Below are 18,855 nucleotides of genomic sequence, written 5' to 3'. Positions count from 1 at the left end.
TGGGAAGTTCCTGTGTAACACAGGGAGCCCAATCTGGTGCTCTGTGATGACCTAGAGGGGTGGGTTCGGGGGAGGAGAGGGAGGTCCAAGAGGGAAGGGATATATGTATAATTATGGATCACTTCTGTTGTTATACAGCAGAAATCAACACAACATTGTAAAGCAATTTTCCTCTAATTAAAAAATGAATTAAAAAAAAAAACAGGAGGAAAATCTATTATCTTTGAAGTGAATGAAAAACCTCTATCTCATCATCTCGTGTTTCCCTTGAGGCAAGAAATGGAATTTTAGGGCTCTGATGACCTGGTTTGATGAACGCATGATGTGAAATTTTCTTCTAAAATTTGGGGATACTAACATAAGGAGTAGTTCTTCCAAGCATTTTAGAGCAGCAGTCACCAACTTTTTGGCACCAGGGACCAGTTTCATGGAAGATAATTCTCCCACAGATTGGAGAGAGGGATGGTTTCAGGATGATTCAAGCACATTATATTTATTGTGCACTTCATTTCTATTATTATTATGTCAACTCCACCTCAGATCATCAGGCATTAGATCTTGGAGATTGGGGATCCCTGCTTTAGAGTATTGATTTAAAGAAAATTCCCATTTCTCATATGAAAATAAAGATATGCAAAGGAAGGATCACAAACTAGCAGGAAATCTGGGTTTTGGTTCTGGCTTCACATCAACCAGGGCTTCCCTGGTGGCTCAGATGGTGAAGAATCTGTCTTCAGTGTGAGAGACCCATGTTCGATTCCTGAGTCTGGAAGATCCCCTGGAGAAGGGAATGACTACCCTTGCTTGGAGAATCTCATGGACAGAGGAGCCTGGTGGGTTACAGTCCATGAGGTTGCAAAGAGTCAGAAGTGACTGAGCGACTAATACTTTCACTATTTGCACATCAACCAGCTGGAGGAACCCCAGATATAAACATCAGAAGGGACCTTCGAAGGCTAACCAGTCTACACTCCTCACTGTGTAGACAAGGAAACTGAAGAGAGGGGGATAAAATGACTTGACAAGGAAATGTGGCTGGTTATTATCAGAGCTGGTGTCAGAAGCCAAGAATGACCTTGGGTGGCACACCCTCCATCACAGTCCTTTTGCCCCTCCCTTGGCAGTTCTTTGAGTCTGTTTATACACAATCAATTTGTGAACCACTCTGGTTTTCTTTTTGGAGAAGGAAATGGCAACCCACTCCAGTATTCTTGCCTGAAGAATCCCATGGATAGAGGAGCTCGGCAGGCTACAGTCCCAGGGTCACAAAGAGTCGGGCACGACTCCTTCCGTTCTCTGGGAGGGCTTTCCCCTGTCATTTTTCTGAGATGTCCTTACAAACTGACATCCATTAAGCAGTCCTTTACGTGAGGGGGGCTACTCTGCTTTTTCAAGCGGAATGGAAAGCAGGAAAATCGTTTTGTCTTACCTGTTTTCTCTCAGGCAATTAGCTCTTTATTGCAGACTGGGATACACTTGCCATAGAAAAGATGGAAAACACAATATTTTTGGTACAGATAATGGGAAGCCAATTGGATAATCTCCAGCAACTGGACTGTTATTCAGAAGTGAATCTCTTTGTCTAGCTACTTCAGTCATTTCCTCTACTCCACTCACAAGGGTTTGAAGCTACTGGAAACGGTAAGAATTCAATTCCTCTCATTTTTCTAAACTCCCTTGACTTGGACTGAAGAGCAGAAGCTTGCTTTTGGATGAAGATGTGATCACAAACAAGTCAATGGACATCATAAAAGGAAAACGGCTAAGCCAGTTTCAAAATACTCGAAGAGAGTTTCACAGTGTTTCGTTTTGTTTTTTTAAACATTTCTTAGACTTATCCATGAATCATGATCTTAGGAAAATCCATAGCCAGATAGACATACTTATTTTAACCATTTGCTTGTGTCATCATGAAGGAGCACTGAGAACCTCCTTCAGCTAAGCATTGAATACAGTTCACTCTGGAGCAGCGGTCTCCAGAGTAAGGAAGCTGCTCAGATCTGTCTACCTACTAGACATATTTTTACATCTTAACAGGGAATTATTTTAAGAACTCTACCTTTCTGAAATACATGAAAATGTGATCAAGGCAGAATCAACACAGCTTGGATTTTGTATTTCTGAGTTGGGGATTAAGGTTCTTTCCTGTGGGTCTACAGTCCAACTTGATCTGTCTCAGCTTTTACAGTTTCTTAAAATTAAAAAGAAGTGTCCAACTCAGATGTCCCTCTTGCCATGTCAAACAGAGGCTGTTCCTGGGTAACTCCACCTAGCAACTCACAGAACTGTCTCTTGGCTCTGAGATATTGCCTCATTGGCCTTGAGGTTTTAGAAGCTTGGTTCTTATCCATTCTGAGTCAAATGTGACTTCCCTGCTTAAAAATACACCATCCAGCCCAGATAAAGCAGTGTCTGGTTGAGATAAAATTTATGCCACCATTATTATTTCATAATCTCATATGTGCACCATGAATTTCAATACTCGTTCAGAAAAAATATGTTGGAGATGGAAAAACTGAAGAAACTCACATTCCATCGGTATTTCTAGGTGGTTCTAGTGAGAAATAATTAGAGGGAATTATATACAAATATAATTATATCTTGATACTCTGGTAAAAGTGAATGAGTAGGACACATTGACTAGATGGGTCTTTGCTTGACCTCTGACCCTTTTTCTCTGGTATCCGTCACTTCTCTATTTCCCCTGCTGGCTTCCAGTCATCTTCCAGATTTCTAACTGTCATTAATAGAATGCCCCGGGCTCAGTTCCACACAAATTATCTTCTCTATTTGCACTCATTTCTCAGATAATTTCAACTTGTCTCATGGCATTGAATGCTATTAGTAGATGGGTGGCTCCCAAACTATGTCTCCAACTCCAACCTCAATCCTAAACTTTTAAATGCACTTGCTTGGAGGGAAGAGGCAAGATGGCGGAGGAATAGAATGGGGAGACCACTTTCTCCCCTACAAATTCATCGAAAGAACAATTGAACGCTGAGCAAATTTCACGAAACAACTCCTGATCGCTAGCAGAGGACATCAGGCGCCCAGAAAAGCAGCCCATTGTCTTCGAAAGGAGGTAGGACAAAATATAAAAGATAAAAAAAGAGACAAAAGAGCTAGGGACGGAGACCCATCCCGGGAAGGGAGACTTAATAGAGGAAGTTTCCAAACACCAGGAAACCCTTAAATGCACTTGCTTATTTTACTTGGAAGCTCAAAGCAACTCTCAGATGTTAACATGTTTAAAACTTGTCTCTTGATTCCCTACCCACTGCCAATCAATGTGCTTTTCCTCCCATCTGTCCATCTACATAAAAGTCTACCTACTCTGTGCTCGAGTAACTCAGGCCAACTGCCTTAGTTACCCTGGCATTCTCTGTTCCTCTCCCATTCCTTATCTAATCCATCAACAAATGAATCAGCAAATTTGAAGACTCTACCTTCATGAAACATCCCTACATCAGACTTGTTTCTCACCACTTCGACCAGCTTCTACCCTGGTTTAAGCTGCCATCCTTTCCCCACCATCATTCCTGAAAGATGACATCACCTTGCACTGATCTCCTAATTTCCAGTGTGCAGCCCCATGCCCACCCCATAGTCTATCATTCACCCCCAAGTAGAGCAATCCCATCTCATTCAGTCAATCAGTTGATTCAGTCCTTATCCTGACCTATACTGTCTTCTGTGATCTTGCTTCCTTGCTGATTTCATTTCTTTTCCTATTCTCCTTGGCACACATCTTCCCAGTCTTACTGGCATCCTTGTTGTTCACAGAACACATCAAACATGCCCTGGACGGGAGGCCTTCCTCCCTGGATGGGAGGAACCTTTGCTGGTTCCTCTGCTGATGATGCCCTTTCCCCATGTAGCCCTAGGGAGATCTTCCCTCCCTCCTTCAGGTCTATATTTAAATGTCACCTTACCTGGATGCTTTTTATTATTTTTATTAAATACTAACCCCCTCCCCTGCCACTCCCTCTTCCTTGCAATTTTCTGTTTATCCTCATCACTCTTTTCCCATCAGTCATGTAATTGCTTTTTTTGTCTGTCTTTTCTCTCTGTCCTTCACCCCACTAGTATTGATACACAAGCTTCAGGGGAAGAGTACTTGGTCTGTTTGTTTCCCTGTTGTGTCCAGTACTTAGACAGTGTTCAGCATGCAGTTGAACTTTGTAAATACTTGCTGAATGAACACATGGTTTGCTAGCAAGCAACTAGATAGTAGATTATATTGTGAGTTTAATGAGCATACACAAAACGCTCATTTTAAGGCAATATAATAGAGGCATTTTAGATATTTAAAGATATTTCCTTTGCATCTCAGGGAAGCCAGGGGAAGGATTGAGGTAAGGCAGGTCAGGGGAAATTCACCTTAAAAACACTGAATTTTTTGGTGGAAAGTCCTAAAAATTTGCCAGCTCACCGTGGGAGAGTCATCATCTTGTGAATTACCAGGATGATACAAAAGCACTTTCTTCTTTCCATGTTGCTTTCCTCTGTGTTAGAACCTCTTAGAAAGAAAGTTACGCCTGCCCAGAAGTCTACCAGAACGGTGTCTTCCAGAGTGTTCTTCTTTCTCGTTCGGCCGTCAGGCAGTGTCCGCATAAGGGATCATTTAAAATAAGCTCACAACATCTAGAAAAAGCCTGATTTACTCCTTAGCAGCTTTCTCTGTGCCTTTCTGAATCCATAGTAAACACATCTCCCCTGTTCCCCACAAAGAGTTAATTACAGCTCTCGCAGCAGCTCTTTGAGGCAGGAAGCCAGGTACATCTGCAGCGCCCAGAGGAGACACAGAAAGTGCTCCCTGCTGAATCGTGAAGCCAGCAGATTAGGGCAGATTCATTTTCCCTTGGGTTAGAACATCGCTAAAGGTGGCTCTCTTTTGCTTCCTCCCCCAACACATTGTTCCTTCTCCAGATGCTGTAGTCACTCTCAAAAATGTGCACGCCATAAAGGTTTATACTTGCTGAGCCTATCTGTTAACAAAGAGTCTAGAAAATGAATTTGGTCACTAGTTGGGAAGCTAAGTCAGTATCTGCTCCACGTGGGTTTCTCAGGCTCACCCTTTGGGCTCCAAGTGTGGTCAAAGTTGCATGTCTACAGATTTACTTTTCCCTCTGAGCTCAATGCAGTCCAGGGAGAAGGGCAGAGAGGGAAGCTGGGCTGCCTAGAGAAAGTTGCTGACCCTAGAGGCATGCCAACATTGCCACAAAGGCAAGGCTTGGGGCAGAATGTTGGCCCCCATGGTCTCCGGACCGTGGTGTCGCTTTCATGACCATGTGATATATCACATGGTAAAAGGGACTTTGTGGATGGAATTAAGGTGACTAATCTGCTAAAATGTAGAGAGGGGGATTATGTTAGGTTATCTGGATGGGTCCAATGGAGTCCCAGAAGCCTAAAGCAGAAGAGAAGCAGAGAGATGTGAAGACAAGAAGGATCAGATGTGTGTTGTTGATCTGAGAATGAAGGAGTCACAGGAGAAGACACTGCAACCCTGTTCTCAGAAACATCTTTTATACACTCAACTCCCCACCTCAGAGTCTGTTTCCACAGAATCCAAGCTAAGACCTGGTCTTTGTTTACTCTTTTGTAGAGAAATCACACCGTAGGGACAGAGTTCTGAAGTGGGTAACATGTAAACTATGCATGGTCAAAATGAACTTTCAACATTTCTTAGGAAAGTTAAGAAACCAATATACTGTGTCTCAATGCATCACAAACATGTGGAATTTCCTAGGAACCCAATCCTGTCTCATTGTTCAACACACAGCAGATGAACAAGCTAGCTTGGACTTAGGAAATATTTTGCGTCAGAAGTATTATTGTTATTTTTTAAATTTATTTTTAACTGCGGATAATTGTTTTACAATGTTGTGTTGGTTTCTGCCATACATCAACAGGAACCAGCCATAGGTATACATATGTTCCCTCCCTCTTGAACCTCCATCCCACCTCCTATCCTATCCCACCCCCTAGGTTGTCGGAGAGCATCACAATGAGCACCCTATGTTCTGTAGCAACTTTCCATTAGCTATCTCTTTTACATATGATAATGTACATGTTTCCATGCTACTCTCTCAATTCGTCCCACACTCTCCTGCTCCTGCTGTGTCCATAAGTCTGTTCTCTATGTCCGAGTCTCTATTCCTGCCCTGCAAATAGGTTCATCAGTACCATTTTTCTAGATTCCATATATATGCATAATAGACGATATTTGTTTTTCTCTTTCTGACTTAAGAAGTATTATCTATAAATGCTAAAGGCTCTCACCCAGAAAGGTGAACTGCTCCCGCTTTGAACTGGGAGGGAAAGATGTGGGCTGCATCCTCAGATAACTCTGCTTATTCTGGCCCCTGCAGGGCACACACGGGTTAAGCAGACTCCTGAACGTAAGTGCCCACTATGTTGTTATTTCCCTTCCTTTTTCACATTTCCATTTATAACTCAGTTCATTGAATTCACATAAATCACATAAGCTGATGATAGATCTTCATATTTTCCCATTACACTACTTTTGATTGAGGGAATCCAATTATTAGTTAGTGAGAATGAGTTCTTAAAGAATCACAAGTTCATAAGCAATATCAATCCTCATTTAGCTTTCTATCTAAATCATCCCTGGTATTGAGAGGAGTCATCAGTTTTATTATTTCTTTCTCATCAATCATGACTGTGTGACCCCAGAGAAATCACTTACCCTCTTGGGTTTATTTTATCTCAATGATATTTTAAAGCTTCAAGGCAGAGTGTTGAATCAATGTTTCCTATGGAATCTTCCCATTCTACATTTCTCTTTGTGCAGAGGACCAGGGAAATTAGTTTATGAAATCTAAGTCAGTGACAGAGCAGCACCATGCAGTGTGGGGACCCCTTACAAACCACGGGATGGTCAGTACGTCATGAGCCTCCCTAAGTCCCTGTTTCCTCGCCTGTAAACTCAGGATCCGATGCCACTTAATGCACAGTAGATCTCTGAGGATTAACGAGACGATGCCTGCTAATCCTTAGCATGGGTTGGACAGCAGGATTTGTAGCGAGAGATCATCAGCCACTGCCGACAGCTTCTTCCATGAAGCACCTCCATTTCTGCCTCTGCTTGGGGACTTTCTCCCGCATTCTGAGACTCGTGCATAGGATGTGCCAGGGGTTTAACATTCAGATCAGCTCAGAAACAAGAGACAACAGAAAGGCCAACTGTTTTTCTGGTGGGACAGCTCTGAAGCATGCCCGTGAGACTGAGGCTCAGCTGTCTACAATGCAGACCTGCTGTAAACCTCACCCTCTGCTTCCTTTTGTCACTTCCCTCCATCAACTGACTCTTCCTCTTGTGCATCTGAGGATCAGCCTCCCAAATAAGTGACCCCCTTCCAGGTCCTTGTGCCAGGATTTGCTTTGTGCAGGAACCCAAACTAAGACAGCAGCCTTCAACAGACACGAGCCAACCTTAAGAACCATTATGAAATTAAACGGAGGAGAGGAGGCCCTGGAGAGATTCCCCTCTGGGCTCTTCCTCCTCAGACATCTGGCTCCTGCAGAAGTGTCATGAGCAAGATCTTGAAGGACTGTGTAAAGACTGTGTAAAGTGCTTTTTCCTCACTTACGTACACAAGGTCGCTGGCTGGCTGGCTGGTTGGGTGTGGAGAGGTATGAGCCCAAAAGCCTTCCTACTAGGTGTTGCTGTAGACGTTCCCTTGCACTTGTGGTTCATTTTTTGTAAAGGAGCTTTGCTTTTGCTAAAAGTGTGTGTTTGCTACTTCAGGGTTCTCGAGGAGAGGAAACAAGGTACATAGGAGCAGGGAGGGAAAACCCGAGGAAAAAGGGAGAAATGATGCTAAATTTTTCTGTGCACTCATTGGGGAGTGATTTGCCTCTTTAAAGTGGGCAGTGTGGTTCCTTTTATCATGATAGAAAATTGAGCTGATAACAGAGCAAGAAAGGTCCAGGTCACTGAAGGGGTCACATGGTTCAAGTGTTACTGAGACAATCCTTGAGGGGTGGGTTTGGGGCTGGGTCTCATCCAGTTTTCACCAATAATAAAAAGTATGTTTCCTGGGCCTCGTCTCACCTTCTCTATCTTCCTCTGGCATCAACTTCACTTTGTTTCAGTTCCCCATGTCCGCAGTTTACTATTCTCTGCAGTAGACGTGCCAGAGGCACCCATGAATCCTGTTATCCCACTCAAGAGTGTCTCTTGGGAATTCCAGCTAATCTGTGTCTCCGAGGCCCCAGGAGTTAAAGGAATTTCAAACCTCACCACTGGCTAACTCTCTACTTGCATAACTTTATCAGTGGACCATGGGCTTCCCTGGTAGCTCAGCTGGTAAAGAATTCACCTACAATACAGGAGACCCCGGTTTGATTCCTGGAGGAGGGATAGGCTACCCACTCCAGTATTCCTGGGCTTCCCTGGTGGCTCAGATGGTGAGGAATCCACCTGCAATGCAGGAGACCTGGGTTCGATCCCTGGGTTGGGAAGGTCCCCTGGAGGAGACATGGCAACCCACTACAGTATTCTTGCCTGGAGAATCCCCATAGACAGAGGAGCCTCACGGGCTAGAGTCCGTAGGGTCACAAAGAGTCAGACACAACCACATCCGTGGACCACAGAGCTCTTATAATCATGTATCCTGGATGGTCCTTTCCCTGTGAGAATCTCAATTCCAAATAGGTTGCTCCCTTGCTGACCAAGAGACCTAAAACCAGGGTGGAAAAGATGGGGCCAATATTGGGGACCTGAGTCAGTTTTTGGCTTTCAAACTCGTGTGTGACTCAGGCACACACCCACCTCTTTGTTACCTTCATTTCAAGAAGGAATAACAACTGTTGGTCCAACTCATGTTCCAAGGAGATGAGAAGATGAAGAGAAGCAGCCATGAAGGCCCTCTGGAATAAAAGCATGACAGCAATTCAAAATACTGTTGCACTTGCTGTATTATTTTTAATAAACTCACTGTGTCTGTGTTTCTAAATAAGTAAAATGATTAAATCTATCAGCTTTATTTCTTCCCTTAGAGAAGACATCCAGAAGAGAAACCAAGGAATTCCTATCCATTTCTTAGAGCAGGATCTCAGCACCACAAACCTCGCCAATTTAGAGTCAAGTATGAAGAAAAAAACAACCTATTAAAAAAAGAAATGTACAAAATGGAAACAATTTTTCTAAGGTATAAAAATCAACCAACCAAACAAATCAACCTATTTTTTTTGGAGGGTGGCGGTTATAAATTCTTTTTAAAAGGCACTAACATGATGGATTTTCTGTTTTCACCAGCCTCGCAGGCTGGGATGTTCTCAGGTGTCCCTGTGACATAAGGACAGAACACACCCACTGGGGGAAGGCTTGGTCAAAACCAAAACAAAAAGTGAGGGAAGGCATTTTTCTCCATGACATTTTCTATTTGAAAGCAGATTTTCCAGAAGATAATTGTGTTTTATTCGTCTCTTCTCCAACTTTTAATCCAAGTACAGTCAGCCTTCTGTATCCACCCTTGCAGAACCCATGGATACGGATGGCCAGCTTCTCAATGGCACTTACATAAGGGGCTTGAGCATCTGAAATTTGGTATCTGTGGGGGTCCAGGGACCAACTCCTAATGGAAACTGAGAGACAGCTGTGATCAAATAGTTATATTAATTAAAGGAAAGACACGAAACATACTAGTGGGTTGTCGTGATCATTACAAATTACTGTGATTGATGCTAGGTATTTGAAAATGCTTGGAAGCTAAGAGCTTAGCGGTTATGACAAAATTTTCATGTAACTCGTGGAGGAAGAAGGTAGATGAATTTCTTTGCTTGTTTGAATTGCTGAAGGACCCAAAGCACTTACAAGCCATTCCCAGTTTCTGTCAACCACCCGAGTTTCAGTTACCATAATGAATCCATTAAAAAAGCAATATCAATTACGGTATTATGAAGTCCCGCAAACAAAGAAAGCCTGATTCACTCATTGTTCACATTTTTACAAACAGATCACACCAGACATGTCCAGTTAGTTTTAAAGAACAGACAAAGTCCTCTTTTTTTTTAAGGTTGTATGGTCTATGAGATTTTTAAAGGACTACCCATTGAAACTAACTTTTGTAGGTTTTTGGAGTGCACTAAAAACTCACAAATATGCTCTGAATAGATCCTTAAGGAACATAACTGACTCACTATGCGGTCATGTGCTGACACCTAAGGTCATAAGACCTGTCAACACTCTTGGATGAGGAAGAAGCTAGGAAGAAATAGCTCCCATGTAAAGAATGCAGAGGAAACATGTAATATTCTTTGAGACCAGGGGAAACAAGAAAAGGTTTCAGTGGATTGATAGGAGTTTCTGACTTGAAACAGGTTTAAAGAGAACCCCGAGGGATAATTGGATGGTCTAGTATCACTGCTGAGAAAAGGAAATAAATGTTTGAAATTCTTAAATCAAATATAACTTTCTCAACAAATGACATTCAGGTTATTTTGTTGTTGTTGTTAAATTATCTGGCTTCCATATGACTAGTGGGAGTTTCTTATTGAGTAACTGAGTCTTTAAATTTTTGAACATATTTCATTTCAATGCTCTCTATGTCAGATGAGCAGATGTGAAGGACTGTGAAACAAATGGTTTGTTTATTGATTTATTTTTATTTTTTGAAACAAATGTTTTAAATAAATCTATTTCCCAGCAGCTTTTCAAGTACTTGTTGAATGTATGTGGTTTGATATGTTGACTGTGGACTATAGTTTGGTTTGACTTTAAGATTTATTGATGCCGCTCTAAGCTAAAGTTTGACCAATGTCATAGAGGCTTTGAACATGGATAATTTGCTCTTGACCTTGATGCTGGGAAGGAATTTTCAGTTTTCTTATTTCATTCTAGCTTTGGGTTTATTTATTACACTTTCAAATTATGTTAGCTATTTGCACTTTCCAAACACGTTGTTCTTGCTTCAGTGGTTACACTGTGACTTTGAACATGATCAGGAACACAGAGGGACTTTGGAAATTAAAAGCTGGCTATTCATGGGATTCTCAGTGACAAGACTTGAAAATGATGAAATGAAGTGGTTTCTTTCATCCACAATTAAGATTGTATTTAAAGGAGGCCCTGGAAAGACGGCAATACTTCTGTTTCCTAATGGATACCCATTTTAGAATAGTAATGAAAGCATAAGATGAGAAGAACAATATTATTTCATGGATTAAAACCCAGAAGAAAAAATACTAACCATCCATCTATTCATCTGACAGTCATTTATTGAGCATCTACTGTGTACTCAGAATGGTACTATAGAAAGATACCCAGAAATAAAGACATAATTTTTGCTTTTTAGCATCTAAATGATGTTACACAGCATTATGCTAATCCTCTTAGCAGAAAGAAACGGAAAGACAAGGGAGCACCTTTAAAACAGTCTGCCTCAGAATATTTTTCTTAGCTGCTTCCCTCCATACTGATGAACAAATGTAAACATACTGAAAGTAGCACTGTGTTGGTGTGGACAAAAGCCCATGTTATCCCTTTCTAGTCTTTTTCTTCTTTTCCTTTAGCAAAAAATTTAGTAGTGAAATGAAGGACAAACATCCTTGAAATTTCTGATCTGGAGCCAAAACAAATCAGAAGTTTGGTCCTCTATCTTTGTCTTCTTTATTTCTTGGGCTGGTAGGAGAGCTTGGTTATTTCTTTGGCTAAAAATCTACTTAGGTAGATTGAGCCCTGAGAGCCTGTATAAGCTAAAACCATCCTGGGAATATGTGCACGGCTCCTCAGACTCTGTATTTGCCTTAACAAACCCGAGAATAGCAAGTGAGGATGGCCAGGAAATATTGCAAGGATGGGGTAAGAAGGAAGCTGGGGCGGCAAACATGATTCAAGTTGATTGGTCTATGAGACAACATGTTTCAGAGAAAGATGAAATAACTTGGTCTTTTTTTCCCTTTCATTAAGCCCTTTTATTTCACCTGTGCCCTTTTTCACTGAAATATCACCAAGTATTTTAAATAATCAAGATTTTTTTCTTGGTGGGACTGTTTTTTTTGGTGTGGAAAAGCAATGAAATAGATATTTTGCTCTATTGTTCAAATAAGTATAACATTTTATTTCATTTATTTATTAATTTTATGATTCCAATCATAGAATATTTATTCTTGCTTCTAAAACAGTCCTGGTAGGGAACTCAGGCCAGTGCCTTGCTTCTCCTCCATGTGGTAATTCAGGGACCCAAGCTTCCTCCATATTGTGACTCTGTCATTCTTTATTATTATTATTTACTTATTTTTTAATTCGAATATAGTTGCTAAAACAACTTGCTCTTAAGATCTTGATTCATGAAAAGTAACTTGCAACATCTGTGCAAGAGACAAAAACATCCTTTTCAGCTACCTGGTCCTTCCCCTCTCCTGTCTATTCTTCCAGTTTCTTCTCCTCCTGCACCTTGTTTGAATGTGCCTGGGAACCCTCAAATTGAGGTGTCCTAACTCAATGTATTTGTCTTTTGTTGAAGTCTGTAAGTCCACAGGACTCACAGCATCCTTATAATACAGCTGTTGTACTTTCCATTATTTTTTTGTTTAAGAGTAGTCACCCTCATGTTTTGGTATCAGCTGATGCCCAAACTAGGTAGCCCCAAGAATGCCATGCACAAAAGACTCAGGCCTTAATCTAACATTTGGGAACAAGGCAATCATTACTAGCAGGGTTTTTTTTTTTTCATTTTGCAAACAGTGATGAGATTTTATGCTTTATTTCTTTTCCTAAAATGATTTCATTAATGACAGCAGCCCTGACATCTAACCTGGATGAGAAGGCAGGTAAAAGATACAAGAGATTTATGACCTTCAATTTCACTGTTACCTTCTCTTGTTCTTTGTGGACAGGGCAGATAGATACCCCCAGCAGGCAGAGGCAAGTGGCTACCAGGACCCTTATAATGGGCAAAGGAGGGAGAATGGATGCTCCATTTGGATAAAATAGATACTACTTTGAGGAGAAAGACAAGTGACTGGAATCACCAATGCAGGATTTCCTTCTTTATTCCCCATCCCATCATATTGTCTTCTCTTTCAGAAACATCTCTGTATACTTCAAGAATCAGCATTTCAAAGATCGTTTCAAGTAAGTGCAAGAATAAAACAATCTTAACCTAATAGTCTCAAGGCGTCTCTCTGAACCAAATGATGGCTTCTTAGTTTCACTGTTTCTTGGTTCTCTTTCCCGATCCAAACCTCTTAAGCATCACTTTCCTTCTCCCCCAGTTTCTTTTATGTGTTTCTCTCTGAATGATCTCGGGGCACTGTCTTCAATCATGGAAGAGGAGAAACACAAGGAACTTTTAAGAATTATATAAATAAAAGTAAATAATTGATCATAAAAGGTAAGACTGTGGGGCAGGCATGAAGCATTAGGAAAACCAGCGTCACTTGTACCAGGGTGGTCATGGTCCACTGGTACCTTTTCTGGGTACACAGGTGAGACAGGCAGGATTCCCTGCCCATGGGCTTCTCAAGGGTGTCCCCAGACACTGAACTGGTACAGTCAAGGTCAAGGCTGATGACAGAAAAGAGCTTCTCTCTTAAGTAATGGTGCCAGCTTCTACAACAGACCCTTTAAAAATGCTTGGCCAGGGCCGACAGTACAGATATCTTTAAACCTACTGCAAAAGCAAAGATAAAGTGGATTCTCAAAGCAGTGTTTCCATTCTAGGGAATGTGGGATCCCCTGGGTTGAGGAGTTCCAGGAAAATTGCCTGTGGCATGTCAGCTGGTGATCGGCTGGGGGAGTCTGCTTTATCTGTATTCCTAATTAAAGTCCACATTCAGCGCAGTCACATGTTTCCATGAAAAGCCCCACCAGAATGATTCTAGATTCCAACAGCTCAAAAGGAGTCTCATATGTAAATGTCTAATTCAAATGTCTGCCCTCTTTACATCTGTGTTCCCCATGTCCTGGGCAAGAGGGCATGAAGCCTTCAGTGTACAGATAGCAAGCTTCCTGGATGATGACTTTCCCTCTTGGTGAGCTGTATACAAGAAATCAGAACCTCCCAGTTGAATGAGTGTGGGGCGAGCAGAAGGGGTTAGAAGAGAGAGGGCTCAACGATGCCCAAAGTTTCTAGTCTGAGAAAACAGGAAGTGGGAACACTGGAGAAGGATGCTTATGGACAGGGTGATGAGTTTGGTTGTAAGAAAATTGGATTTAAATTTCTAGGGAGGGGAAGGGAGTAGAAATTGAGACCTAGCGTCCAAGAAAAGGTAAAGATTGGAGTTCAGAGTGGGAGTCCTGAGCATCAGGAAGACAGGGGGCCTGGGTGACATAGATCAGAAAGTGCTGTGATGGGCAGACAGGCAGAGGAGGCTGTGGACTCAGTCATGTGTGGACAGGAGAAGCCAGCTGTCTCCTGCAAGCTGATGGCGCTGGCCCTCTCATGTTCCCATTCACCACATGGGGCATGGCAGTCTCCTCAGGGCATGTGGATTCACCAGGAGAAACCTCCCATAAAACGACTCATTAAACTGCTGGTGTCTTCCCATCCATCAGAGGCCAAAGCATGTCCCCGGGCAACCCGAAATCCTCACACAACAATGCAGGAGGAAAGGCCAGAAAAGGGGTGGTATCCCTGTTTACTCCCCTTCTTTGGCCTCTCGAGGGTAAAATTATTATGTGTAAGACAGAGGAGCAGAGTCCCCAGGACCACTGTGCAAAAGATCCATGTGGATGATTGCAACACACCCACTGAATGCCTTTACTCCACAGGCCTGGCCCCCACCCCACCCTTGCACACTCCCTCCACAGGCTCATCTGTGGCTGCAGAGGTTAGAAGGCAGGTTTCTAGGAAGACTCACCCTGGGGTCTCTCTCCAGCTGCTGCTGATGTTGTAGGCTGCGTCTTCTCTTGGCCTTGGCCAGGCCATTGTGATAAAAATGGTACAGGCCTTCAGCGAAGGGGAGCTGCAAAGAGTCAGACAGACACAGGCAAGGTTAGCTTCTGGGGGTGCCCCTGGACAGGGATGCCAGAGCCAGGGTACATGCTGGGGCTCCTGGGATGGGACTCCACATGTGACCCTCTGGTTCCCTGTCACTGTTCTCCTCCCCATCTCCTTACTTTTCTGATGTAATATGTTCACCTCCCTTCTCCCCCCAAACCCATTCTTTCCTCCACTACTGTAGTTTTCATCTATCTTTTCATCTTCTCTTCTCATCCATAAAGACTTCCCTTTATATTCATCCCCACACCAGCTTCTTTAGTCTCTTCTCTTAGGTATCACAAGAAAAGGAAACTGCAGACCATTAGCCATTAAAATGGATCCCATGTAGACCATCCCCAGCTCCCTGCATTGTGCCTGTATGAATCTTTGATTCCAAATCTATGAACATAATAAAGTAGTTGTTGTTTTATTAACAGATTCACAGACTTGGAGAACAAATTCAAGCTCCCAGAGGGGAAGGATGGGAGGAAGTTAGGGATGGACATGTACACAGTGCCATATTTAAAATGGATAACCAACAAGGACCTACTATTGTATAGCACAGGGAGCTCTGCTCAATGTTATGTGACAGCCTGGATGGGAGGAAGTTTGAGGGAAAATGTGTGGCCAAGTCCCTTTGCTATCCACCTGAAACTACCACCTGCTATCATTGGCTATCAGTTCAGTTCAGTTCAGTTGCTCAGTCGTGTCTGACTCTGCGATCCCATGGACTGCAGCACGCCAGGCCTCCCTGTCCATCACCAACTCCCAGAGTTTACTCAAACTCATGTCCATTGAGTTGGTGATGCCATCCAACCATCTCATCCTCTATCGTCCCCTTCTCCTCCTGCCTTCAATCTTTCCCAACATCAGGGTCTTTTCAAATAAGTCAGCTCTTCGCATCAGGTGGCCAAAGTACCGGAGTTTCAGCTTCAACATCAGTCCTTCCAATGAACACCCAGGACTGATCTTTAGGATGGATTGGTTGGATCTCCTTGCAGTCCCAGGGACTCTCAAGAGTCTTCTCCAGCACCACAGTTCAAAAGCATCAATTCTTTGGCGCTTAGATTTCTTTATAGTCCAACTCTCACATCCATACATGACTATAGGAAAAACCATAGCCTTGACCAGACGGAACTTTGTTGGCAAAGTAATGTCTGCTTTTTAATATGCTGTCTAGGTTGGTCATAACTTTTCTTCCAAGAAGTAAGCATCTTTTAATTTCATGGCTGCAGTCACCATCTGTAGTGATTTTGGAGCCCCCCAAAATAAAGTCAGCCACTGTTTCCCCATCTATTTGCCATGAAGTGGTGGGACTGGATGCCATGATCTTAGTTTTCTGAATGTTGAGCTTTAAACCAAATTTTTCACTTTCATCAGGAGATTCTTTAGTTCTTCTTCACTTTCTGCCATAAGGGTGGTGTCATCTGCATATCTGAGGTTGTTGATATTTCTCCCGCCAATCTTGATTCCAGCTTGTGCTTCTTCCAGCCCAACGTTTCTCATGATGTACTCTGCATATAAGTTAAATAAGCAGGGTGACAATATACAGATTTGACATACCCCTTTTCCTATTTGGAACCAGTCTGTTGTTCCATGTTCAGTTCTAACTGTTACTTCCTGACCTGCATATAGATTTCTCAAGAGGCAGGTCAAGTGGTCTGGTATTCCCATCTCTTTAAGAATTTTCCACAGTTTATTGTGATCCACACAGTCAAAGGCTTTGGCATAGTCAATAAAGCAGAAATAGATGTTTTTCTGGAACTCTCTTGCTTTTTTGATGATCCAGCAGATGTTGGCAATTTGATCTCTGGTTCCTCTGCCTTTTCTAAAACCAGCTTGAACATCTGGAATTTCATGGTTCATGTATTGTTGAAGCCTGGCTTGGAGAATTTTGAGCATTACTTTACTAGCATGTGAGATGAGTGCAGTTGTGTGGTAATCATTGGCTATACTCCATTATTAAATAAAAAGTTAAAAAAATAGTTGTTGCTTTATACTAATAAGTTTGGGGTTGGTTTGTTACTCAGCAATGGAAAACAGGAACAAATAGGTAGCTGGAAAAAAAAATTTATTTCTTCCATTTTTAGAACTGTGCAGATTTGAAACTCTACAATAGTATTGGCTCTGTTTGTCAGTTGGTGACACCAGCCTGGAGCAGCCCAGATAAGGGCCCTCAAGGGATGTTCCTGGCACTGGAGGAGGGGACCTGAGGCCAGGGAAGCAGATACTGGATGAACTTCAAGGGCACAGTAAGTTTGGCTAAGGGTCAGGTGTGTGAATGAAAATTTTTTAGAACACTGTGGCATTTGTGATTTAGTTTCTGTTCATTAAAATCACCTTCTTCAGGACAAATTAAACATAAATATTTCATATGCATCTTTCCAGGCTCAGTGGTTCTTGAGTGTTTTCTCTACTTAACCCTGCTGAGGTACTCGGGGAAATGTTAAGATTTATCAAAAAGGAAGAGGGGAGATGGAGAAGGAAAAAAAATTTAAGTGTGCTCATCTTTTGCTCGCTAAAGACTTGAGCCTGTGACCACAGTCAGACGGTAGAAACTTGGGAGTTTTATTTCCTATCCTGGAGGGCATGAAGAATCTGTGAATTTTTAACAAGAAAGGAAATTTGGGGTTATCAAGCACCATTGAGCTTTGGGTAGACATTGTTCTGGCTCTGTTTTACTGATTTTTTTTTTAATTAAATTTGAATAGAGGCAAATGGGAAACTCTTTCTTACAGTAGAATTCCAATTAACAAAAGTAGAAATAATGAAAGGAAACTGAATATCACCATTTGGAAGCACCATGAATAATTATGATGGTAGACGCAGACGCAGAGAATGGATTTGCGGACACAGTCAGTGGTAGGGGAGGGGGGGGATGAATAGAGAGTAGCACTGACACATGTATACACTACCATGTCTAAAACAGTAGTTAGTGGGAAGCTGCTATTTAGTACAGGGAGCTCAGCTCAGTTGCTCTGTGATGACCTAGAGGCGTGGGATGGCGGGATTGGGGGAAGAAGGCTCACGAGGGAGGGGATATGTGTGTACTTACAGCTGATTCATGTTGCTGTGCAGCAGGAACTAACACAACATTGTAAAGCAATTATACTTCATTAAAAGAAAAAAACAAACAATTGTGGCTGACCAGTGTCACCAAAGGATGCTAAAATTAGTGGGTGACATCTAATGATTAACAAAGAGAAATAATACCTTTGTGGTGGAGAAATCTGGCAGAGACCCCCTCAACCAAGTGATCTAAGTTAATCTCACCCTGGATGAAACACATCAAAATCACGTGCCTCCTAATACGATACACTGAGAAGGAGACATCACTTATACGATTTTCTTGCCGAAAAAGGTAATCTGTGTTCAGTCAGAGGAAGCGTCAGGCAAACCCTTAGCTGGCTGCTACCCTTCCAAATCTTCAAGTTCATGAAAGTCAAATCAGGACAGTAGAAATTTTCGAAACTGGAGGAGACTAACAAGACAGGACAACAAAATCAATTCCTATCTTGGATTGGGTCCTGAATCAGAAATAAGGACATTAGTGGAACAACTGGAATAATGTGAACCAAATCTGTAGATTAATTACCAGTGTTGTAGCAATGTTTTTCCTGGCTTTGATAACTGTCCTATGGTTTTGTCCTATGTTGACTTTGGAAAAGCTGGATAAGGGGTATATGGGAACTTTGTGCTATTTAAAAAAGAGTAATTTTTATTGTGGTAAAATATACAAAATATAAAACTTTTCATTTTAAAGTATTCAGTGCACAGTTTAGCAACACTAAGTATCTCTCTACTGTTGTGTAACCCTCACTACTATTGATACCCAGAGTTCTTTCCATCCTGCACATTGAATTCTACTTTCATTAAATGATAACCCCTCATACCCCCAGGT

At 42.1% G+C, this 18,855-nt stretch overlaps 1 protein-coding gene across 1 annotated transcript in view; it reads right to left on the bottom strand.

Annotated features, from left to right (window-relative positions):
- PCSK2 (proprotein convertase subtilisin/kexin type 2) overlaps positions 1–18,855 on the bottom strand; it is a 234,672-nt gene that overhangs the window by 193,543 nt on the left and 22,274 nt on the right. The window contains exon 2 of the mRNA XM_043480329.1: positions 14,833–14,937. Within this exon, the coding sequence (XP_043336264.1) occupies positions 14,833–14,937 (105 nt within the window). The remainder of the gene's footprint in view (positions 1–14,832; positions 14,938–18,855) is intronic.

This window comes from Cervus canadensis, chromosome 10 (genome assembly GCF_019320065.1).
Source record: "Cervus canadensis isolate Bull #8, Minnesota chromosome 10, ASM1932006v1, whole genome shotgun sequence".
NCBI lineage: Eukaryota > Metazoa > Chordata > Mammalia > Artiodactyla > Cervidae > Cervus > Cervus canadensis.
The sequence above is the reverse complement of the archived record's forward strand: the minus strand, read 5'-3'. Positions and strand labels throughout refer to the sequence as shown.